Source organism: Phaseolus vulgaris, chromosome 1, assembly GCF_051622355.1.
Source record: "Phaseolus vulgaris cultivar YP4 chromosome 1, ASM5162235v1, whole genome shotgun sequence".
Classification (NCBI taxonomy): Eukaryota; Viridiplantae; Streptophyta; class Magnoliopsida; order Fabales; family Fabaceae; genus Phaseolus; species Phaseolus vulgaris.
This window is the reverse complement of record NC_143498.1, coordinates 49,563,417-49,587,070: the sequence shown is the minus strand read 5'-3', so window position 1 is coordinate 49,587,070 and position 23,654 is coordinate 49,563,417. Positions and strand designations below refer to the sequence as shown.

Below are 23,654 nucleotides of genomic sequence, written 5' to 3'. Positions count from 1 at the left end.
TAATTTTTAAAATCTCATTTTCTCTTTTGAATTTAATTTCTTTATTTGGAATGTTTAAGAATGATTGGACATTTTCAATTAAAAAATAATAATAATAATAATAATCTAGCTAGAGTAGTGGACAATCCATATTTCCCACTGCAAAGCCCATATGATGGCTTAAAAAGTTTGGAATATAAATAGTTTTCCTTATTTAATTGTTGATCACAGTTTTGCAGCATTTTAGAGAGTGCTAAAATAATTTCGTTGCCACTGAGGAGTTAACAGACCAAAAGGTTAAGACAAGGAATGCAAACTCTTTACAGATGCAATCTTTGAATTCAAAAAAGATAAATTAATGAATTAATTAAATAATTGTTGTTGCGCCACTTTATGATTGTGGATCATGACTATGGATGCTTGAGCTAAGTCTCAGAACTTCTAGAAATGAAAACAAATGGGGAAATTAATCAGTTTCGACTTTTTCCGGCACTAAAAGGAAGATGATAAGTATCCAAGATTAGTTGATAATGATGATAGGGTGTTATAGTGTGCTGTAATTATAGCACTGGAGTCAATTTTTTGGTGATTATGCATCTATGATTGGAAATAAAATGTCCTTAAATTAGTGGAGGAGAAGATATATAATGTTTTAAGGCATTCACAAGTTAATATATTAAATTATACAATTTAATATATTTTTAATAAGGATGACAAAATAAACAATTTAAGTATTTTTGTCCATTAGATTATTGTTCTGTTAAAAGTGGGATAAGATAGGTTGATTCGTCAAGTAGGCTGAAATTGATAAATTATTCCGTATGATAATTTAGCGTTTGGTTTGTCATTTTCTTATTTTTTTTAATTTTTAATTTTTATTTATTTATTTGATTGTAGTTATTGATATAATTTTTAAAAAAAAATTAAATCAAATTTTAATATTCTAATATGGTTTAATACTTAACAAAATAAAATAAATATTAAAAATAAATCAAATAATGTATAAATAAATTAATCTAAATAAATTTTTAAATAAAACATTCATCACAATCAATTTTAATTTATTTTTCAAAAAAATATCAATACAGATTGATGAGTTGTGTGAACCCGACTAATACAAACTAACGTGCTCAAAAGATTCAACTGTCTCATTTAAATGAGATGATTTACTATCCCTGATTTTAATTCATAAACAATTTATTTTTTTTTTGCAACATTTAAAAATAAAAGATATGTAAATCCATATACCGAAATAAACAGTGAAGTATAAAATTACTCTATCTTTATAAAAGTTTACTCGGGCTTGTATAAAAACAAATATACAAATTAGACTGTTTCTTCCTGCACCTCCTATCTTCTTCTGACACCTCCATATACAACATGAAAATATATTTTTATCCTTCTTGTGCCACCCCCATAAAATAATTTCTGGATTATGTAATCCAGAAACGCATTTGGAAAAAGACTTTCGAATTACATAATCTGGAAGTTAAAAAAGACTTCCAGATTATGTAATCTGTAAAGTAATCATGCATCTGAAAAAAGACTTCTAGATTATATAATCCGGAAGCTAATTACAAATTTGAAAAATGACTTCCGGATTATGTAATCCAAAATATTACAGAGGGGTAATTTTGGAAATACGAAAATCTATGGAGGTGAGAGAAGAAGGTATGGAGGTGCAGGAAGAAGCAGCCCACAAACTATGATAAAAAGAAAAGAAGCCCAGTCCACTTTTATCACTAGATCCTTTACTTGGCTTAGGTGTGTTTATTCTAAACTTTAATAAAAAATATTATAGGATATTAATATACTTTTTTATTCCAAAAAGACTTGGAAAAAAAGTTTAAAATATTTAATTTAATTCAAATAATTAAATTAAGTTAAGAATAAATTAAATTGTATATAAGATTTAATCTCTCCCCACACAAATATTGTATGTGTTGACATTTGTTACAGTACTCTTACAATTTTAGTTTTTTATATTATTTGTCGACTTTTCCAAGTTATAAAATAGAAAAGGTATATTGTTACTTTTGTTGTAATAAAATAGACATAAATAGGTGAAACATGTAGTAAAATCGTATCACGTGATGAAGAAAGATAAAAAGATAAAATAAAAAACATAAGGAAAAATATAAAAATAATATAAATTTATGAAGTAGTAAAGAGAAAATAGTAGATACCGTGAATGATATTACAGAAAAATAAATAAATAAATTGTTAGAAAAAAATGGATGAAAATGAAATGAATGTTAGAAATATAATTACTCTTTCTATTATTTTGAAGTAATCATCATCAATTTATTTTACAATTCATAAAATGTGGTTCAATGGAAGGAGGCAAGAATAAGATGTATAATTATATTAGTATGTATAGTATGAAATATTTATCTATGATAGTATATTAATGTGATATACTCATAAATACCAATACAACAATATTCATTTGATTACTTGTAAAAAAATTCATATGAAGTTCGTTATTCATTTATTATAGGTTTTAATTGAGTTAATTCATTTGTAATTAAATATGTTAAATAAAATTAATTTAATCCAACAACAAAAATTAATAATTTGTTTGGATTGGATAAAACATTGGTAGATGTGATGCAACATGCTAACACCCATGTTAAAAGGGATAGGTTTTAGGTTTTCATGGCTGCACTTAATGATGGCATTTAAGCAAGTTCATGTAAACTAAATTGGAAGGTTTCATTTCATTGCCATAATAAATAACGTATCCATTAAATAATTAAATAATAATATAACAAATAAGACTACAATAATAATAATTGGCAAACAAATAAATACTATAGTAGATAAAAAAAACACCATAACATAAATTTCTATCAAAATAGTACCATAAGTAAATAATGAATATTAACATAAATAAACAGCATCACAGTAACCAATAAAAATATATCTAACATTATTAAATAAATAAATTCCATAACCATAGTACCATAATACAACAAACATCGATAAATTAGTAAATGCACATAAATAAATAAATAAAATGTAAAATTAAACGAAGAACCACGTAAATAAGTGAAATACATGAACATGAATAGCTAAAATATTAAATAAAATAAATACATAATAAATAAATAAACACAAATAAGTTAATTAAGTAACAAATACATCTATATACAAAATACATATTTAATAAAAGTAACCCACAACAAAAAGGAAAATAATAATGTAGAGAAAAAAATGAGCAAAGAAATTGAGAGATTTGGAACGGAGTAGGAGTTTGTATATGAAACAAAAAAAATATTTTGTTTTTATTTGTATATTTGAATGCTGCCATGTGTTAAACATAATTTGGATCTTCCATGAAAAACATTCTTCTCTTTTTCTCTAAAATATATGTCAATCTATTACTTCAAGGAGTGTCACGTATCATGCAACCAATTCCAACACATGACACGTTGACATTTTTTTTAAATAATAAAACATCATATATTTAGTAATATTATTATTTTAACTATTTTTCACATCATTTAATTATAAATTAATCTTTTATTATATATATTTTTTTAAGTTGTATATAATTTCCTGAACTGTGAAAATATATTTTTTCATTTTTTTAAGAGGTAAAAAAAATCATGTGATAATAACTTATTTTATAAACCTACTTCAATAAATAAAGATGTAATTTTACCTTTATTTGTTGGTCAACCAACCCTAATGAATTATGAAGAAGTGACATAAGTACTGAAGTAACCGTAAGTACTGAAGTAACCGCCGTGTCATGCCAGTTTCAAAATGAATGAAAAGTGAGTGAAAGTTGCATTTAGCTAACGCAAGCCATAAATCATAGCTAACAAAACACTCAAAGTGTTAATTTTAAGACCCTAAACCTACCCTAAAGCATCCCTTAAAAGTCCTTAATAAATTATAAGTTCAAATGTCTTATCCTAACATGTAGTTTTTTAAAATATTCACGAAATTAACCTAAATTAAAAAAGTTTAATGATAGTAATTTGAATTTACTTCAACAACATACTATAAGAAAATGAAAAAAATATTATAAACTCGTGACATGGATTCTTCAGTTAAATTTTAACGGGAATTCTTACTTTTTATAGGGCAGTGCAGGTATGAAAATGGAAGATGAAACATATCCATGGTCATCACAACACTAAAATTGGCACGGTCAAATTTGTGTATAACTAACAAAAGTGAATACAGTTGAGAAGTTGTACGTGGCTTCTAACAAAACCTTAAAATTTGAGTTGGTGATGATACAACCTGGGTCACAATGTTGGTATTTCGCGGTCCATTGTTGGTGTTGTATCATGACGAAAATGAGTAGTTTTAATTTGAAAAAAAAATGATATATTATTGTATATTAAAATTTGAGAAGAGTAATTAAATTTGAATAAAGATGGTAAGAGAAAATGAAGATTATAAAAATGTAGAATGATGATGAGGGAGGAGGAGTATATATAGTACTAAAACGGGAAGAGGAGAAAGAAACCGTTCATTTGCATAGGGTTGTGGGGACGAGAGAAAGAGAGGGTTGAGGTGAACCAGAAGAAACATCAGAAAGCATAGAGAGTAATAAAATTGTAAAAATTTTAAAAGAGAAGAGCTAATAACAAATTCTAGGGTTTCCAAATCATTCTTCCCTCCAAACCAAACACCCGCATTCTTTCCTCCCAAGAAAGCGGGTTCAACCTTTTCTCCGTTCCTCAACCGCATTTCTTCCAGGTTAATCTTCCTCTTTCATTCTTTTTTTTTTTTTTTTTCTTCAAGGTCACATCTGAGTGATCATATTTCGGGTGTGTGTTGCTTGGAATGGGTGTCCTTTTTCCGTTAAGCACTCATTGTAAATTTGTTTTCGTTATTCATTTATTGTTATTATGATAACGTAATGACATCACTTGATTGTTGTTTTATACTTTTGTTAGCAGGTCTGTCTCTGATTGGGTGATTGATCCAAGGGAGAAGGTGCTTGGCACGGAGGGAGGGGAAGAGAGTGGTTGTGTGAAATGAAACAATGAAGGGATGTTGCAGATCTTTCCTTACAGTATTCTGCGTTTGTTAAAATCTTCGATGAATTTTGTTTTACTTTTGAAAAAGATTGAATGAGTTTAGTTTGAATTATGGATTTGGAATCTTCTGGGGATTCGGTGAAATGTTGCAAGCACTGCGAATGTGGGTGTATTGATTGCTCCATGGCAGCTCGATCTTCAGGGAATTGGTCCCGTTCTGTGAAAAGAAAACACAAGGAGTTTGAACGGGGCGGGCAAATCTGTGTGGCGGGGCTGGATTGCGATCCAGTGGCGCGTGTCGAGATTGGAAATGAATGTGAAGCCTTACGGGAGGCTGTGAGCAGCCAACAACAATCAATACAGGATTTGTATGCTGAATTGGAGGAGGAGAGGAGTGCTGCCTCCTCGGCCGCCAATGAGACCATGTCAATGATATTGAGATTGCAGAGGGAGAAGGCGGAGCTTCAGATGGAAGCGCGGCAGTTCAAGAGATTTGTTGAGGAGAGGACGGTTTACGATCAGCAGGAAGTTTTATTGTTGGAGGATATGTTGTATAAGAGGGAACAGGCAATTCACTCGCTCACCTGTGAGGTACAGGCTTATAAGCACAGGTTGTTGAGTTTTGGCCTCACTGAATCCGAGGCAGAAGGTGATCAGGATGAATTTCCCCCTTATGATTACCCTCCTTTGAGATGTAAGGCAATGCATGCTTGTGCTGATACAGACATTGATGACATAGACATTGATAAATATGCTTTTGGAGAAACTCCGAAGGACCGATTGAGGAACTTAGAAAGTAGGATATCTCAAATGGAGAGAAGCCCCACTTATAGCCAGGTAGATGGGGAATTCAGTGGAAAAAATATTCTAGAGAAGGTGATAGTTGGACAGTCTCCAAGATGGACTAAACATTCCAGGAAATTTTCTTGTGATTCATCTTCACTGTGTCCTGAGTATATGATGGATTCTCCCAGCTTTAGGAAGATGGATTGTCTCTCAGAATCAGGGGACCTTCCCAACTTGAAGAAGATGGATAATGTATCAGAAGCTGGTGATGATATCATTGATAAAGTCTATACAATTGACTCAGAGTTCAAAACTGGAGTTAGTGTTTGCGATGATTATGCAGGCACTCCAAGGGACTTTGTTAATAATGCGGATTTTGAAGATCCATACGTAAAGAAGCTTTGCATGAGGCTTCAAGCACTTGAGGCTGATAGGGAATCAATGAGGCAGGCAATCATTTCAATGCGCACTGATAAAGCACAGCTTGTTTTACTGAGAGAAATCGCTCAAGAATTGTGCAAGGAGATGTCAGAGCAAAAAAGAATGACAGCAAGGTCCTTTATTAGCAGCTTCTCATTCTTGACAGTTTTCAAGGTGATTAGAAACAATTGGTGTCTGCAAATTATTTGATAATCTGGAATCGTATCCTATTTCATTAAATTGTACCTTTTTTGTTCAAGTTTCTTTTGATATAATCTGTATCCATCTCATGATTGAAGATTTTGTTAGGAGCCACACTTATTCTATTTCATCTTCTTTTTATGTTCAGTGGATTGCATCAATTGTTTTCTGGAGAAAGGAAGCTCATAAAATCAAGTAAGCAGTTCTTAGCTTTTGTCTTTGTGTCAGAATTTGTATACCACAGCAACTAGTGTCTAGAGTGATGGTGCCTGGTTGTTTAGTTGTTGAAAGGCGTAGTCTCCTAGAGTTAGCATAATGAGCCGTTATTCTCAACCACCTTAGCAACATCATTTATAGAGAACAGTTGTGAAGAATTCAATTAGTCTTATTATGCATAATGCATTAAAAGGGTGCTAAAGTTGATCCAGGCATTCTGGATTCTTTATTTTCCTTTGAAATTTCACTGGCTGGCCTTTGATGTTCAATGTGATAAATATAATTGTAATGAATTGTATTAAATGCTTGACATAAACATAATCTCTTAAAAGATTAAAAAATTACGTTTGTAGTTTGCAACACGACCATCATTGAATGTGAAAACCTTTGATTATAAATTAATTCCTCATTAACTGCCTTTTTATATATAGTCCTCTCGAAGCAGACTACTTAGTATAACAAATTTAGTGTGTTGTGGTGTGTATTAGTTATCACAGTATTTCTTACAAGTGATTTTAGCGGGTCCATTTGTTTTATCCGGATGCAAAGAGAATTTTGTTTAAGTGGATCCTAGAGTGATTGCTTGACCAGAAATTATCCATCATGTCAACTGCTTATGATTGTAGGTACATGTTCGGGCTACCGTCTGACAGCGTGGGCTTGCTAATGCTGCTTGACAAAGGACCCCATGTAAGGTCATGGAGATATCTTCAAAGTACACAAGTGGGAGAGTAGTTCTCCAATTATTGTTTTAGCTTACAGGGTAGGCTCATATGTGGGGGTGGAAGCACCAACTGAGTCTTAATTACACTACAGTATTTTGTTTTTCTTTAGATTTTTCTTGCCAAAACAGTGGTGACTTGTGCAGTATTCTTTTATTTCTTTTGTATGAAATAAAATGTAATTTTGTTGGTTGATTGGTGAAACTTGCATTCGACAAGACATTTGAGCATTCTCCCTAGAATTTGCCGACGTTGTGTCGAGGTACATGTCTTTAGACATTGTAAGTTTTCTCCCATGCAGTTTCTATTCGATTTTCAAGTTCAATCCTAGTGAGTAGGAAAGAAATTACTATGACGGAAACAAGTCTTTGAGAAGGTGAAGTTCGTGAGTTGGAATTTTATTAAAAGGTATAAAGAATGGTGAAATAGTTGATAACTAAATAATTCTTCAAAGATTTTGTTGAATTTAGCACTTGAAAACGTAACCTTTTAGCCCTAAATTAATTACAGTTAATATCATAAAACTGGGTAGGTTGTTTGTAATTTAAAACATTGGGTAGCCTCATCATTTGTCATAGAATAAAGCATATTAGTTTGGTGTCATTTTTGCATTTTCAGCCATACCTTTAAGGTAGGGGGTGTTTTGAGTGTATATGCAGCAACTCGTTAACTTGACGAGGAAGGACAGAGTTTAATGTATGACTACGTTTTTTCTTTGACTGACTGAAGTAAAGATTATACGAAATAAACTGAAAAAATCCTCAAAGGTAATTTTATGAGTTCTATTCTGTTGTAACAGTAGTCTTCAGATTTGGACGCTTTGTCTGCTTTTGAAAACATTACAGAACATTAAAATTGTTTTCAAGGTTCTCCTTTAAAAATCAAACATTAAAGATGACGACGAAAACAGAATAAAAATAGAAGTAAATTTTGATCATCTTTCATCTCTGTTTCGTATTATGAGGTAACATCTTCAATGTGACAAAGCACCAAACCCCAAGAGGAAGATGAATTTGTGGTAGTCTGATTCGTATCTGCTAATCATGATTCATGAGCTGTCTGCTAGAAAGATCGAGTCCTCTCTTAGATTTTGCTGTGGTTTAGGATGTGAAGAAAGTTAGAGAGAAATTATAAATAGTAGTGTGTTATCTTTTATTTAATTGAAAAGAAAAAAAAAATAATTAAAACGTTTTTAATGGCTCAAATATATTTGTAACTTTTGTAGAATGAAGAAGTTTTGATTTTGATTTTTATAAAAAATGCTTTCATACATATAAATTTTGAAAAATAATGTTTTTAATCCTAATAAAATTATAGATTTTAGTTTAAATCAATGTAAAATAATTTTCTTTATTTTTTTCATGTTATATATTTGAAATGGTTGATTTTGGTCCTAATATTTAATTTAGAATAGAGAATAAATAACCTATACAAATCTTAATGTCATTCATTGTTATTATATTAATATAATAAATATTATTTGAAATAGTCAATTTTTCGTTTAAACAAACAGTTAACATATGTCATATAATATTGCAAATAAATAATAATAATAATAATTGTAGAACATTTATTTTATATAAAATAAGAACACATTTATATAATTTTTAGAGTGGTTTTTTTATATTTCATGTTTGATTCTCTTATATAAAATGGTAATTTTGAAGTTGTTTATAACTCGAGTTATATATATATATATATATATATATATTCTAAGTTCATATTTTCATTTTCATGTTATCAATCAAAAAACTCCTGCTTTTTAATTTGTTTTTTGGATTATATGTGATTCTATTTCTAATTTCATTTAGATTTTTAATTATTTTATCATTCAAATTTTATATTATATTGTTAATTTTATAATTATTATTACAAAACATTGCAAGAAAAAAATTATGAACTTTTTGAATAAAACATATTGAGATTTAAAAAATACTGAGACTCACTCAATTCATCTTTATTTTATTTCTACAAATGAGTGCAACGATATATATTTTTTTATGATTGTGGTTGTGCTCGAAATTAATATAATTTTGATGAAAATTATAAATAATTAATTTTTCTCACCAAATAAAAAAAGTTGAGAAAAATGATATATTATATGATTTTTATATAATTATTTTAGTGTTAAAGAATATTAGTATCATATTTTTTGCAAATCCGAAACTTACTAAAACAAAATACAGAAACACGTTTTGCTTATGATAATAGTAATTTTGATTGATTATATAAACATTATTCACTTTGGTTTTGTTGATTTCTTTTACTGTCTAGATAAAAAAATTGTTCACCTAATAAATTATATAAATATTGAAAAATAAAGTGTGAGGAGAATCTTATCAAACAAAAGGTGATATGAAATTGTTAAAAAATAAAACATTATCACACAATTTTTTTATTTTTTTTTTGCATTTTATGATTATGAAAATGACTCATATTTTAATATTATTATATTTTATGTAAATTTTCTAAGGTGGGAAATATATAATCTATGAATTGGAGGTGTATTTAAATTGAATTGAGAATGGTTATTATACATGTATTCAAATATAAAACTTGTTTACCTTGATTTTTAAAAAATTTAATATCAAAATATTAAAAATCATTTGTTTCATTTTTAATTAAATTGGAATATAACACTTCATTGTAATAAAGAGTTAGAAGTAATGTAATTTTTGTGGGTTTTGGGTTGTGGGTTTTGGTAGGCTCCGGCGGCGCAAATTCAGACCAATAATCTGGTCATCAGTTTCCACCATGCGGAGCTTCAGGATGAGAAACCTATTGTGCCGTGTAAAGAGAAGAACAAAGAAAACCATTAGAAACAGAAAAACAACCACAGGAAACTGCATTTCCATATCAAAAGAGCTAGCACGTCTAGTGGAACAACAGCATGAAGAAGAAGTTGTTGAGGATGGTTTCAGCATCAAAAGTTCTGCTCCATCGCACACTCACGGTGTTCAACCCTTGGGAAATCTCTATCTGAACCCCCGTTCCATTAACTCTAGAGACACCGGCTTAGGTAATCTTCATACTCTTTCGGATGAGCTTGTTCTTGACATGCTCGGGTTTTTGGATGCTTCTTCCTTAGGGGTTTTGGCCGCTGTGAGCAAGTCTTTCTACGTGTTCACCAACCATGAACCCCTTTGGAAGAATCTCGTGTTGGAAAACCTTCTTTCTGGGTTTCAGTACAAAGGGTCTTGGAAATCCACCTATGTTTCTGCCTGTTACCCTTCATTTGGTAACTCCGATATTGCTCTTGGGGGTCTCAAAGTTAGAGACTTTTTCTCGGATTATCTTTTCCAGAGTTGGCTCTGTGCTAACCTTGAAATGAAGCCTGAGTGGTTGGAGAGGGATAATGTGGTTCGGAAGAGGGGAATTTCGGTTGAGGAGTTTGTGCTGAATTTTGAGGAGCCTAATAAGCCGGTGTTGTTGGAAGGGTGTATTGATAATTGGGGTGCGTTGGGAAATTGGGATAGGGATTATTTGGAAAGATTGTGTGGTGATGTTAAGTTTTCAGTTGGGCCAGTGGAGATGAAGCTTGGAGACTACTTTGGGTACTCGGATCAGGTTAGAGAGGAAAGGCCTTTATATTTGTTTGATCCTAAGTTTGCTGAAAAAGTTCCACAATTGGGTGATGAATATGAAGTTCCAGTGTACTTTAGGGAAGACTTGTTTGGTGTTTTGGGCAATGAGAGGCCAGACTACAGGTGGATTATTATTGGACCTGCAGGGTCTGGATCCTCTTTCCATGTTGATCCGAATTCGACCTCGGCTTGGAATGCAGTGATCAAGGGGTCCAAGAAATGGATTTTGTTTCCTCCTGATGTGATTCCACCTGGTGTTCATCCCAGTCCTGATGGGGCCGATGTCGCATCTCCTGTTTCAATAATTGAATGGTTCATGAACTTCTATGGTGCAACCAAAAATTGGAAAAAGAAACCAATTGAGTGTGTGTGTAAAGCTGGAGAGCTCATCTTTGTGCCTAGTGGGTGGTGGCATTTGGTGATCAACCTGGAGGAATCTATAGCCATAACCCAAAACTATGTTAGTAGGTGAGGTCTTTTATCGATGTCTGTGGATTTTATGTTGTTTGATTAATGAAATAGTTATCATCGAGCTTCTAGTGACAGTGAATTTTCGGCTCATTGAGCCTAAACTAATTGTTACTCTGTGCTTTTTTAAGCTAATAGTTGAGGACAGCTTGATAGAGTTATGGCTAACTTCATTTGACTGTGTCTGAATGAACCTGTGCTGGTCATGTTTTATACCCTAGTTGTAGTTTGATACATCTTCAACTTTTGTAGGTACGATGGATTGACTATTCTGTTTTTGTTCTGTTGAGTAGTCGCGTGCCTGATTTACTAGTATTCATTGGTATTATATGAAATCAAAATCGTTAATCTTGAAGGAAGCATATATTTTGATAGACACATTTTCTCGGAATACTCATTATTTGTTTGGTTTTTATGTTAACTCAGAATTTGGCCCTATAGAGTTCACCCTTTAGGCTAGTCATGTGAAAATTTATATTGACAAATTTTTCGGTTATAAAGGAGGGGCAGTGAATGGTTATTGCCTGGTTTGTAATAACATGGTCAACATATACATCTACTCATTTTATGTTCAGGTGTATTGCAGTTTGTATGACTTATCCTTTATATCTGAAGATGAGGGTGACTGAAGAATTTCATTTGTTTGTCACTGATATGATATTTTTTTATTTAAACTATTATAACATCTAATCTTACAACACAGTTATTAGTAAGCAGATGATGAGCATAATGTATAGCTCAACAATAACAGCATGTTTGTTTGTGTCTTGAAACCTGAATACTTATTGAAACTCCTTAATATTAAATTACTAATAATTTAATCTTGCTTGTGAAAATGATAGTCTAATATCAAATGTATTTGTTGCAGGAGAAATTTGGTAAATGTCTTGGATTTTCTTAGAAGGCCAAATGCTAGCACACTGGTATCTGGAACAAGGGATCGAGTGAATTTGTACGATAAGTTTAAGAATGCTATCGAGGCTTCTTTTCCAGGAGAAATTGATGAATTGACTCGGAAAGAAGAAGAGAGAAAGATCCAGCAGAGGAAACTTCCCTTCTGGGATTCTGTCACAGATGCTAATGCAGGAGCTTTCAAGTTCTCTTTCTAGAGAAATTCACTGTAACTAACGAAATTGCTGATCCTTAGTTCAGAAAGATGTTGTGCATCAATTTTGACATTTTGATTACTTTTTCATTGATTGTTTTTGTACTCTTTATATTCCTTTTTCTACATGCATTCCCTTGACACATGGAATTGTATTTGATAAGTTTGTCAACAAGTACTTCAAGAAAAGAAATTAAGAAAAAAATTATATAAACTTGTTGATAAATTTGAAAAAATTCCCTCATTTAACTTCTTCAAAAAGTTGGTTTTGATTTATACAGCAGTTAATTTGAACTGTTGAGAGGAATTTAGTTTTTTTTTTCCTAGTTATAAATATTTATGGAAGTTCCATTAGAACAAAAACAAACAATATTAAACAGAGGTTAGTTCAAAAGAATAATAATTAATAAATAAATGGTGTTCTCATCCATTGCAGATTAACGTGCCTGAACTGATACATAGGTATTTCTAGAAAATAATAATAATAATACTAAAAACAACGTTTAAAAGGTTGATAAACTTTTTGCCATTATAAAATGTTTTTATTATTATTTAGTGACAGATTATGTGCATCGAAATATGTGATAAGTGTGCCTGTTGTGAAATGGTTTGTGATATAACATGTCTAGTTATATTTCACATCATTATTAAATGGTTAAAGTTAATATGAATTAAAAACCTTGAAAAAATTTAAAAAATGTAGAGTATTATAACATGAATATTACACTCTTTGTTTTCGCTAGTAAAACTTAACATAGATATAGCATGTGTTTAGCAATGAGCATAATGATAATAATATGATTTGTCGTTGCATCATGTTTTTTGCAGAAGATGAGCTACAGCAGTGGTAGCAACTTAATTCTGAAAACGCTGAGGCTGAAGAATCCGAAACTTGTGCTGTTGGAGCGTTGTTGCAATGTTGGGGACCTGAAAATCGTCCATGCCCATTTCTTAAGAACACATCTTTTCTTCGACGTCTTTGTAGCCAGTCGCCTCGTTGCTTTCTGCATAGAATCAACTACCAACTTGCTTCATTACGCCTTAAGGGTCGTCTCCCAAATAAAAAATCCCAACCTTTTCATCTACAATGCACTCATCCGAGGCTGTTCCACCAGCCAAAACCCACAAAATTCTTTTCACTATTACATCAAAGCTCTACGCTTTGGTGTCGTACCTGATAATATCACTCACCCTTTTTTGGTTAAAGCGTGTACCCAGCTTGAGTCTGCACCTATGGGCATGCAAGCACATGGTCAAATTATTAAGCATGGATTTGAACTTGATTTTTTCGCTCGAAACTCCCTTCTTCATATGTATGCAACTGTTGGGGACATAAAAGCTGCAAGGAGCATTTTTCAGAGGATTGGTCGGTTTGACGTAGTTTCATGGACTAGCATGATTGGAGGGTATCATCGATGTGGAGATGTTGAATCTGCACGTCAACTATTTGATAGAATGCCCGAGAGGAATTTAGTGACGTGGAGCACGATGATTAGTGGTTATGCTCGGAACAATTATTTTGACAAAGCGGTTGAGATGTTTGGGGCTCTTCAGGCAGAAGGGGTGGTGGCTAATGAGACTGTTATGGTGGGTGTTATATCTTCTTGTGCTCATTTGGGGGCTCTTGCAATGGGGGAGAAAGCTCATGACTATGTGATGAGAAATAACTTACGTTTGAATCTGATTCTTGGGACAGCCGTGGTTGATATGTATGCAAGATGTGGGGACCTTGGGAAAGCTGTTCAGGTTTTTGAGCTACTGCCGGAAAAGGATGTGCTTTGTTGGACAGCTTTGATTGCTGGACTGGCCATGCATGGTTATGCAGAGAAAGTACTCTGGTATTTTTCAGAAATGCTGAAAACGGGGGTAGTTCCAAGGGACATTACGTTTACTGCAGTGTTGTCAGCTTGCAGCCATGCAGGAATGGTTGAAAGGGGTTTGGAAATATTTGAAAGCATGAAAGAAGATCATGGAGTGGAGCCAAGATTGGAGCACTATGGATGTATGGTTGATCTTCTTGGTCGAGCAGGGAAGTTGGGAGAGGCAGAGAAGTTTGTTCTTGAAATGCCTGTGAAGCCAAATGCTCCAATATGGAGAGCACTGCTAGGAGCATGCAGAATTCACAAGAATGTACAAGTTGGGGAAAGGGTGGGGAAAATTTTGTTAGAGATGCAACCAGAACATAGTGGTCATTATGTGCTACTCTCGAACATATACGCTCGCGCAAATAAGTGGAAAGATGTTACTATTATGAGGCAGATGATGAAGGAGAAAGGAGTAAGAAAGAGACCTGGATACAGTCTCATTGAGGTAGATGGAAAGATTCACGAATTTACAGTTGGAGATAAAACACACCCGGAAATAGAGAAAATAGAAAGAATGTGGGAAGATATAATACTGAAAAAAATACAACTAGTTGGGTATGTTGGAAATACAGGTGAGACATTGTTTGACATTGATGAAGAGGAAAAGGAAGGTGCACTTCACAGGCATAGTGAGAAGCTGGCCATTGCATATGGAATTATGAAGATTCGAGCTCCTACACCCATTAGGGTTGTTAAAAACTTGCGTGTCTGTGAAGATTGTCACACAGCTACCAAGTTGATTTCGAAGGTTTTCCAAGTAGAGTTGATAGTGAGAGATCGAAACCGATTCCATCATTTTAAAGAAGGCACGTGTTCTTGTAAGGATTACTGGTGAAACAACAATCTCACTATTTACAGATTACGGCTATGGTTTTAGATATAGAACACCCGGATCGGATTGACCCATTATCTCAATAATTAAAATCAAATTATGTTTCTTCAAATTATTAAATCTGAACTTAAACTAATCTGATTATACATCCACTTTTCATTAATTTTTAAACTTTTTAAATTGAAAACCTTTCTATTTAAACATCTACTTTTAATCTATTGTTTTAGTCAGGTCTACATGTTATATTTATCACCCGACCTATATATTTTAGGTTAAGAAATTAATGCAATGCTGTGTAAGAAGTATATATTTATATAAAAAAAAATTATTTTTATACTGTCAACTGGTAAAGAAATTATTTCCCTTTTCTTTCAGTTTATCGTTATTCAAATATTATTTTTTTTATAAAATTGCATCTCAATAAAAACACAATTTCTTCCCTTAATATAGTGAACTAAATCAAAGCAATCCAACCTTAGATCAAATTGATTTGATTTGAAATATTTAAGAAAATAAATCAAATCAACTAAGTCAACTCCTCAAGACAACCATTTGTAAATGCATGACAAATTGAAGGCATCTATTAAGGATAGTTCAAAATGAACTTTAAAGCAGCCAGAACTTTTACACCTTCTTGATCATCCCCCTAAGGTGTAGAGTTCCAAGATTATTTTATACTCTTATTCAGAACAGATGACTCAAATAAATAAAGTAACCCTAAAATTGTTGTGCTTTTGCATGGATCGACTAAATCCTTATCAGATTTATGGACACATACATAAATTTGCAGTGTTGAGTAACTTCGTGAATTACATGTTCTTGAGTACAAAACTTTGAATGTACGTCAGGCACAATGAGTTCGACAGTTCGAAACTCAAGGACATAGGTTGGCAACATGTTACAGTAGTTTTGGATTTAAAAGTACAACACCCCGTTAATTTTTTATCGGGCCTAGGAACGGATAGCCATTTAAATAAATTAACGTGACGAATACAGGTTCCTTGTTTTGACAACATTATACAGGGGATAACGATGCTGTATAAGAACCATCACTGTACCTTACGCCTTTTAATGAAGATGAACACATTAGAGAAGTGACTACAGCTTCTGGAATGCCAAAAGTATTTATGTGGTCTTGTCCGCTTTCACTATCAGCAGCTTTGGATTCCGACTTCTCACAAATTGATTTCAAGGCAACATTTAACCCAATTGAGTTAAAATCCGTCGAAAAACTGTAAGGCATATGATGAACAAACATCGTTTAGGTTTTATGTATAGTACAACTAGATTATGTGCCGCAGAAATTTATGACATCGCATAAATGCTCATGAAATTCTACTTATTAGATGCACTGTCACTCGAAACAATTGGCAATTTATTAAAAATAGGAAAAGATGGAAATGTTTTCTCAAACTAAAATATCCTAATTGTTCCTAAATCCTTATATAAAATTTCATTGGACATATTCCCAAGTTTTCTGATTCACATATAAGAAAGCTTCATTACCAAAGCTCAACCATAAACAATATTGAAAATAGCCGTGGTTATAAAATATAAGCAGGACCAATTGACAATTTTTATAATAACTGGTTGAAGTTGGTTATAAAATTTGAATATTTTATTTCTTGTAAGAAAATGGTTTGGCTGGTTAACAATTACCAAAACCAAGACCCTGAGTCCAGTCAACCAACCACAATCACAAGAGTCTGGGCTCTGCTTTATTTGTTTTCAAAACAATGGCTCATTACCAACTAAATAAAGTTAAGTCCGGGTGATTTGAATTCGCTTGTATACCCCACATTATCATTCATTAACCCTCCAGCAGGTCCACAATCCTAACTGTTTGCATGCACAGCTATAGATGACTGTATTGACCACATGAAATTATCCAATCGAAAAAGCTCAAATTTATGCAAAAAGTATGACCAAATAAAGGCTATTCATACCTTGCCTCAAAGCTACTTCCTTCGAAGGCCATCAAAGCACATATACGAGAAATAATCCAAGGTGGAAGAAGTGCATCCTTAATTTCAATGGTACAAAGGCCATCTGAAGATCCTTGTATAGACTCCCCATCTTTCCATATCGACCCATTATAAGAAGCAGCGATGTCCTCAGCTCTTCTTGTCTCCGTGCATTTAATCTGAGAAACAGAAGTATATGAAATCCAATTATTTAAATAGCTAGCATAACTAGAATAATTACTGCAGTTTCAAACAAACTGGTCACAGAATTAAATTTGCATATGGATTCCTCCACGTGGTTTTCTAGAAGATAACACGTTATTGACACTACCCTAATGGACAAATCTGAAAATTAGAACAGCTAGTAAAAATAACATTCGGCACCTATAAAGATTGGGACGATAGTTCAATGATCAACTTAAATTTCACAATTATAGAAACAAAGTACAGGAAAAATAAAAAGGAAAGAAAATTAAGTGAAGGACATACATCAGGATAAGACAAAGCAGAATTTCGAAATGGCACAGGGGAGCACAAGACAGGTATGTCCATACTAGACAGTGAAGTCAAGAGAAATCTGCAAGTTGCAGGCAATAAACATGTTAGACAGCAACAAAATTAAAAATATAGGAGTAAACATCAAATAAGTCTGATTTAATATAGATTAATGAAGCAGACCAATGAACCTCCTATAAGCAAGATTAGCTTATTTCAATGTGGTTCATGGTAAAACTTTCCAAAATAATATTCATTTTTCAGCAAACTTCACACTCAAGCTTACAAATAAGCTCTCATTGGACAAGAACTTACATATCAAAAGCTCAGTTAAGTTGTTTATCAAAACATGCCATAAGTCTGATACAAAAACTGAAATTTACAAGTAAAAGGCCGGTCACCTGTAATTTAGTAAAAGGTCATATAAAGCATGTACATTGTTGTTTCCACGAAATACCAGCAAAGATTCTGGACTATTATCAACTTCAGAGAATGACCTTAATCGCCTGATCTGCATTATTTCAGATAACAAGCACCATTTAATATAATTTATTATTCACTATAAAAATAAATACAGAATTGGAGTTGGAGATAAATCAGTTAATTGGTAGACAAACTCTGAACACCATAATATACACCAAAGGGAAGGCCAACCAGTAATAAGAAGTGAAAGACAATTATGAATTTAAATAATACATTTTATTAATGAATCTTTTATCCATAAACTAGTTGACTTTAATTTAGATATGCAAGTAAAAAGTAAAACTTTTAGTAATTTAATAACACTAGGAGAGCATAAAAACATTTTTACAATCAATTATAAATTAAACTCCAAAGCAGTGACAGAAGTTTTGTTTTAATATTCAGTACAAATTTATCAATAGAATCACAAAACAATGAGCATGCTATGAATGAACTGATCATTTCAATCATTCACATATATTAATACAAACATCACCAGGAAAACAAGTATTGTATAAGTAGCATATAGATACAAACCTGTCCTAAGTTTTGCTTTTCTATCTCTGACAACTCAACTAGATCCTCAGTTGCAACCTGTTCCACTTTGGAATGGCAAAGAGGCATGGAGAAACAGACATCCTAATAAAGGGTATAGAGCCAAAATAAAATTCAGATATCATCAACAAATTAAATATTAATGCCAAAAATATAGTTTTATAATATTAATAGTAACAACAACAATAACAATGTAATGATTAAGAGGTTTTACTAAACAAACAATACAGACAAAGCCATAAAATAGCACGAGTACTTATATGGAAAACTACACTTGAAGTTCAAATTCTAGTAGCAGCAAAGTCATAAAAAAAAGCACATTCCTTGTTAAGTTGTTACTCGTATGGTTATAGCCATGATCCACTTGAACACAGATATTATTCGCAAAGGACAATTACAACGAGACTACTATTCTTTGACAAAAAACCTAGTTAGAGAAATAAAATAAAATTCCCTGTACCAACCAACATCACTTTCACTGAGAATTTCCTAGAAACCAGAAATACAGCATCAATGAAATATAACTCTTTGGCCTTAGCCAAACAATACCACCTCCCCGCACCACCACCCAAAAAAGGCAAAAGAAAAGAGTGACAATAGGAAAATTAGTAACCCATAAATAACACATGATACTTAATATGAGTATCTTACATGCTCTCTTAGCAATGATCTTAAACCTTGGGTTGACTGTGAGATATAAGCATTGCAAGAACATTTGGATTTCCCAGAGCTGTCACCACCAGTAAACATCACAACAAACTGAGCACTGCAAACTACAAAAGAAAAAAAAAAAAAATAACAAACACAACATCCAATATAAAAATGTAATTATGCTAATATAAAATAATGCATGATGAAGTTGGAAGGTTCAAACAATAGCAAAATTAAGAATGCATAATAATACCATAAGAAGTCATTAACCTACTTCAAAACAAACAAAAAAATGTTCTTTAAGCACAAACAAATTAAATTACATCCCACAAGCGGACAAATAAAATTCCAGAATAGAAAAGGCATCACATAAACATATTTCTATAATCATTACAAAATAAGCTGACAAAAGAAAATGAAGATAATGTGTAATTACCATAGAAAAGGCCACAAATGTCCTTTCGAAGCATGTAATAAAGGTCCCGAAAGGATTCTTCCCAAGCTACTTGTCGTTTCCTTAAGAAATCCAAGTCTATTGTATAAGAAGGCAGAGGAAAGAACACAAGAAACATTGAGAAAGGAAAAGTAGAAAGAAGAAACCATAAATAGGCATGCTGAAAACTAATTCACAACCTCCATCTGATGTTGATGAGCTCAACACTGATATCAGAGCAGGCGGTAGAGTGGATTGAGGATACATCCATGAATGTAAGCCCTCGGAACCTCTCACATTTTGACTCTTGAAATAACTATGCTGAAAGGCTAACTTAGGCATGGTGCCACGCATAACTGACCTGTATTGAGAAATTTGGAACTCAAAATAACTTTCACAAAAAAAAGGACCTCAAGGATAGTTGCCACCAAAGTAAACAAGAAATGAAAACACTAAACAAATACCATAAAAATAGGTGCTGCAACTTCAAAACTCATTAGATAAACTGAAGAGACTAGTTTCCTGTTCAAGCTATCAATCTAAGCCAAACAAGCTCTCTATACGCGGACAAAACAGTTTTTTATGAATGAAATACAAAATAACTAATGTTAAGATCTGAGAGAAACAAAAGGGATTATACAAGCACTATGTAACCTGGTTTATACAAATAATGAAAATCTTGAAATTATAAAAAATATATGCCAGTCATGGCATACCATATGCATGATAAATGTCTTAGTTCTATGAAGGACTCTATTATAGCATCAAAAATAGTATTTTTCTTAACAATTTCTGAAATGTCATGAAACTAGCCTCCTATCATATAGCTCAACCTGATCATTATATAAACTATTAAGGAAACCTAAATACATCATCTTTTCAATATATAAACTACATATCCCAGTATAAAAGCTTATTAATTCAGTCCATTTCATCTTATTTCTACAAGCCTTGATGCCAATGCATTACTCCGTCATATGCACTCATGACTCACCAGTTCACAGACGAGGATACAATCCGTATACTGGTTTTTAGAGTAAGATCCAAAGGGACCTTCTGGCCAGGTAAATGGCATTCAGATAAGAAATTTCCTAAAACAGGGTGTCCTTCATCCAAATCAGCAGTTTTGTCATTAGCATAATGTTCTTCATGTGCAGCTAGTCCTCTTAATGCTTTTCCCTAGAATTTATTATTGTTAGTAATAATAACCTGGTTGTGAGAATCAAAACTGCAAGTAAACAGTTAAGAAAAGGTAAAATGCAGTCTTTGTATACCAGGTCAATAGCACCTGAGCCACAAGATGTCTCGACAGCTGTTGAAAGTTCAGAAACACTGAGAAATTTCCCTTGGCTGCACTTTTCAAATATTAGACAAGATTGTAAGCCACTATCTTTGCTGGCCTGACCAGAAACAACAGAAGTCTCCAAGCTGACAACAAATTTGGAACAAAATCAGCATTGTAAAAATTAGCTATGGGATCAAGCAAACATAAAAACTATGAGGCAAACCATGAATTTTCCTGCTGTCTCTTAGCCTCCAAAGTCGAAAAAACTGAAAGATTTTTCAGATTACTTGTTTGTCCCAAAGATGAAATTTCCTGAGCACAATAACAACATTGCATTGTTCAATATCAACAACATTAACATCTTGGGATCAATGATTTAATGAAGATGTTAATTGAATAAACTAAATGAGCCATAAGTCGAGCAAACAAAATAGTAACCTTTGCATTTTCCTTTCCAGATGCAATTTTAAACCTGGGCTTTTTTACAGCAAATACTTCATCAACCCGTGTGTCAGTGTATCTAGGGGCCCTCCACAACCCTGTTTTCTTTAATCCATTGCTCACCTCAGTGGTCCTGCAAACATAAATCAAGCAAGTTCTCAGCAAATTATGAAAAAATAGATTGAAAGAGATACAGAAGCTTACTTAGAAGGATCAGCCAAGGGGGATGGAGATTCAGCAGTATTATCCAGAAAGCTTGCCCGCTTCAGTAGCTCTCCCTGTCAAGAATTACAGTATGATAATGATAATTATACTGTTTGCTCCACCACAATGAAATCCTAGTTATCAATATGGACAGAAAGAGATTGTTGTATGAATCTTAAATTGAAATTATGCTATGACTATACGTGGAGGGGGCAGGGCAGCAACAACATAAAAAACTCCATTTTGGTTGAAATGAGAAATGAACATAAATAATTACATGATGAATAATAGATATGTAACTTGCCACAAACTATAATTCTAAAGTTCACTTTAAGACAACCAAGTGTACATTAGCTACATAATGCAAACACCTTGAGAGCATGCGCCAAGTCAAGCAAAAACCACGCATACAACTCACCCTTGCACTGGTAAGAATGAATTATATATTACAAAGTGTACAGCAATTGGTGTAGAAGTCATGCTAGGACATAGATAATGAACAAGCATAACTTGAACAGTTTCCATTATAATAATCACAGAAACTGAAAGCTAGAATCAAAGTCCAAACAAACACTAAATTGAGGTACGAGCTCCGCAACCTACCCTAAGTTCGGAAGGTGTCTTCTTTTTAACCATAGATCCACTTTTCAAAGGCCCCGAGCCAATTCGATGAGAACCCGGTTTAGCTACTTTTGCCATGCCTCGTTCCGCTGCGCGTACTTTTACCTACCAAGCATCATCGAGATTAATCTGTAAGTGCAGATTCAGTGAGCAAGAAAGAATTTGCAATAGAATTCGGAAATTGCACAATGAGAGAGCAAGTTTAGTGCACTGAAAAATAGTGGTATTAGTTCTTGACTAATAGCGAGAGGAAAAGTAGAAAGATAACTTAGGTTTTCAATTTTGAATTGAATAAACGCGAATCAGAAGCAGGAGGAAAAGGAAGAAACCGAATGGAGAGGTGAATCGTGGCGTGCGAGACTCGACGGCGAACGGTGTCGTATCGGTTCCGGCGCATCAGAGGATGAGGGAGGAAGGGAGCGAAGCGGGGCCTAGTTGAGAACGAATGGTTAATTCTCTATGTCCTTTTACATTTTAAAACGAAAAATTTGGTTTCCCTCCTATTTGTGACGCGTTACTTCAGCGTTCACAACCGTTTGAACTTTTACAATTTAGATTGGGCTGGCCTGCCTAGTACGTACTTGGGCCAAGAATATGTACTTATCCCAATCGACTGCTTCTTCCTGCACCTCCATACTTTCTTTTCTCAACCCCATAAATTTTTGTATTCCAAAAATATCCTTCTGAAAATACCAAAACTACTTTTTTTATATTTTAATTTTGGAATGTGAAATTTGCAGATTTTTTTATTATAAAATTTGAAAGTTAATATTTGTATTTTTTTTTTACATTCTAAATTACATAATAAGAAATACAAATTTTGTATCTTAAAATAAAATTCATAATACAAATTTTATATTTTAAATTATGCAATTTGAAATTCAACTAATAAATTATTGTATACTATTTAGATTTATTTACTTTGTTTATTACATTAGTTATTACTATCAAACATATTACATATCATCTATTCTTTTACATATATTTATACGTAATTGAAAATAAACATTATTAAAAAAAATAAAAATAGCACAATTAAATAAAAATGTGTCATAAAAAGACGTTAAATTATTTCATAAATTTTAAACATAGATAGAAATAGTATATAATATAAAATATAATATTTAAAAATATATTTTTCAAATTGTATAATTCAAATGTATTTTAGAATATAATATTTTTTTATTATATAATTCAAAAACTTATTGGATGATCTAATTTGAATGATTTTTTTTTTTATTGAGAGTGAAATTGTACTTTTCACCCTAGAAGTGCAGGATGAAAATATGAGGTGGAGGAAGAACTTGCTACGTGATCTTCTTATTTCTCTATTCTTCTACCAATAATTTATTTAACCCACTA

The 23,654-nt window shown here is 32.5% G+C and overlaps 4 protein-coding genes across 5 annotated transcripts; 3 read left to right on the top strand and 1 right to left on the bottom strand.

Annotated features, from left to right (window-relative positions):
- Window positions 1-4,387: 4,387 nt before the first annotated feature.
- LOC137814662 (myosin-binding protein 7) lies at window positions 4,388-7,531 on the top strand. Of its 2 annotated transcripts, none has more exons than XM_068617513.1 (4): window positions 4,388-4,698; window positions 4,902-6,362; window positions 6,538-6,584; window positions 7,232-7,531. In XM_068617513.1, exons 2-4 carry the CDS (start codon window positions 5,094-5,096, stop codon window positions 7,338-7,340), a joined length of 1,425 nt encoding a protein of 474 aa, XP_068473614.1. In that variant the 5' UTR covers window positions 4,388-4,698; window positions 4,902-5,093; the 3' UTR covers window positions 7,341-7,531. The 2 variants fall into 2 exon arrangements, with proteins under 2 accessions (XP_068473614.1, XP_068473615.1); XM_068617514.1 differs by having other exon boundaries at window positions 4,425-4,698; window positions 4,899-6,362.
- Window positions 7,532-9,978: 2,447 nt separating this feature from the next.
- LOC137814660 (transferring glycosyl group transferase) lies at window positions 9,979-12,745 on the top strand. The gene is made up of 2 exons (XM_068617509.2): window positions 9,979-11,379; window positions 12,248-12,745. The coding sequence occupies exons 1-2, from the start codon at window positions 10,082-10,084 to the stop codon at window positions 12,486-12,488; spliced, it is 1,539 nt and encodes a 512-aa protein (XP_068473610.1). The 5' UTR covers window positions 9,979-10,081; the 3' UTR covers window positions 12,489-12,745.
- A 254-nt stretch (window positions 12,746-12,999) lies between these two features.
- Window positions 13,000-15,301, top strand: LOC137814659 (Pentatricopeptide repeat (PPR) superfamily protein). Its single transcript, XM_068617508.2, has one exon. The coding sequence runs from the start codon at window positions 13,316-13,318 to the stop codon at window positions 15,182-15,184; it is 1,869 nt and encodes a 622-aa protein (XP_068473609.1). The 5' UTR covers window positions 13,000-13,315; the 3' UTR covers window positions 15,185-15,301.
- Window positions 15,302-15,922: 621 nt separating this feature from the next.
- LOC137814658 (downstream neighbor of Son) lies at window positions 15,923-22,803 on the bottom strand. The gene is made up of 15 exons (XM_068617507.1): window positions 22,622-22,803; window positions 22,275-22,397; window positions 21,672-21,745; window positions 21,465-21,600; window positions 21,250-21,338; window positions 21,016-21,169; window positions 20,736-20,920; window positions 19,942-20,102; window positions 19,745-19,840; window positions 19,309-19,430; window positions 18,640-18,741; window positions 18,042-18,151; window positions 17,635-17,722; window positions 17,128-17,324; window positions 15,923-16,413 (listed from the first exon to the last, which is right to left on the bottom strand). Exons 2-15 carry the CDS (start codon window positions 22,368-22,370, stop codon window positions 16,197-16,199), a joined length of 1,827 nt encoding a protein of 608 aa, XP_068473608.1. The 5' UTR covers window positions 22,371-22,397; window positions 22,622-22,803; the 3' UTR covers window positions 15,923-16,196.
- Window positions 22,804-23,654: the final 851 nt, after the last annotated feature.

What these genes read in the sequence shown, in the direction of transcription:
- LOC137814658 (XM_068617507.1), bottom strand. Translation starts at nt 22,370, where the DNA reads ATGGCAAAAGTAGCTAAACCGGGTTCTCATCGAATTGGCTCGGGGCCT. An exon ending in AGACACCTTCCGAACTTAGG is followed by an intron (nt 21,746 to 22,274) that starts GTAGGTTGCGGA and finishes AATTCTTGACAG; the next exon opens with GGAGAGCTACTGAAGCGGGC. An exon ending in GATCATTGCTAAGAGAGCAT is followed by an intron (nt 18,742 to 19,308) that starts GTAAGATACTCA and finishes ACCCTTTATTAG; the next exon opens with GATGTCTGTTTCTCCATGCC.
- LOC137814662 (XM_068617513.1), top strand. Translation starts at nt 5,094, where the DNA reads ATGGATTTGGAATCTTCTGGGGATTCGGTGAAATGTTGCAAGCACTGC. An exon ending in CATTCTTGACAGTTTTCAAG is followed by an intron (nt 6,363 to 6,537) that starts GTGATTAGAAAC and finishes TTTTATGTTCAG; the next exon opens with TGGATTGCATCAATTGTTTT. An exon ending in AAGGAAGCTCATAAAATCAA is followed by an intron (nt 6,585 to 7,231) that starts GTAAGCAGTTCT and finishes TTATGATTGTAG; the next exon opens with GTACATGTTCGGGCTACCGT.
- LOC137814659 (XM_068617508.2), top strand. Translation starts at nt 13,316, where the DNA reads ATGAGCTACAGCAGTGGTAGCAACTTAATTCTGAAAACGCTGAGGCTG.
- LOC137814660 (XM_068617509.2), top strand. Translation starts at nt 10,082, where the DNA reads ATGCGGAGCTTCAGGATGAGAAACCTATTGTGCCGTGTAAAGAGAAGA. An exon ending in ACCCAAAACTATGTTAGTAG is followed by an intron (nt 11,380 to 12,247) that starts GTGAGGTCTTTT and finishes TATTTGTTGCAG; the next exon opens with GAGAAATTTGGTAAATGTCT.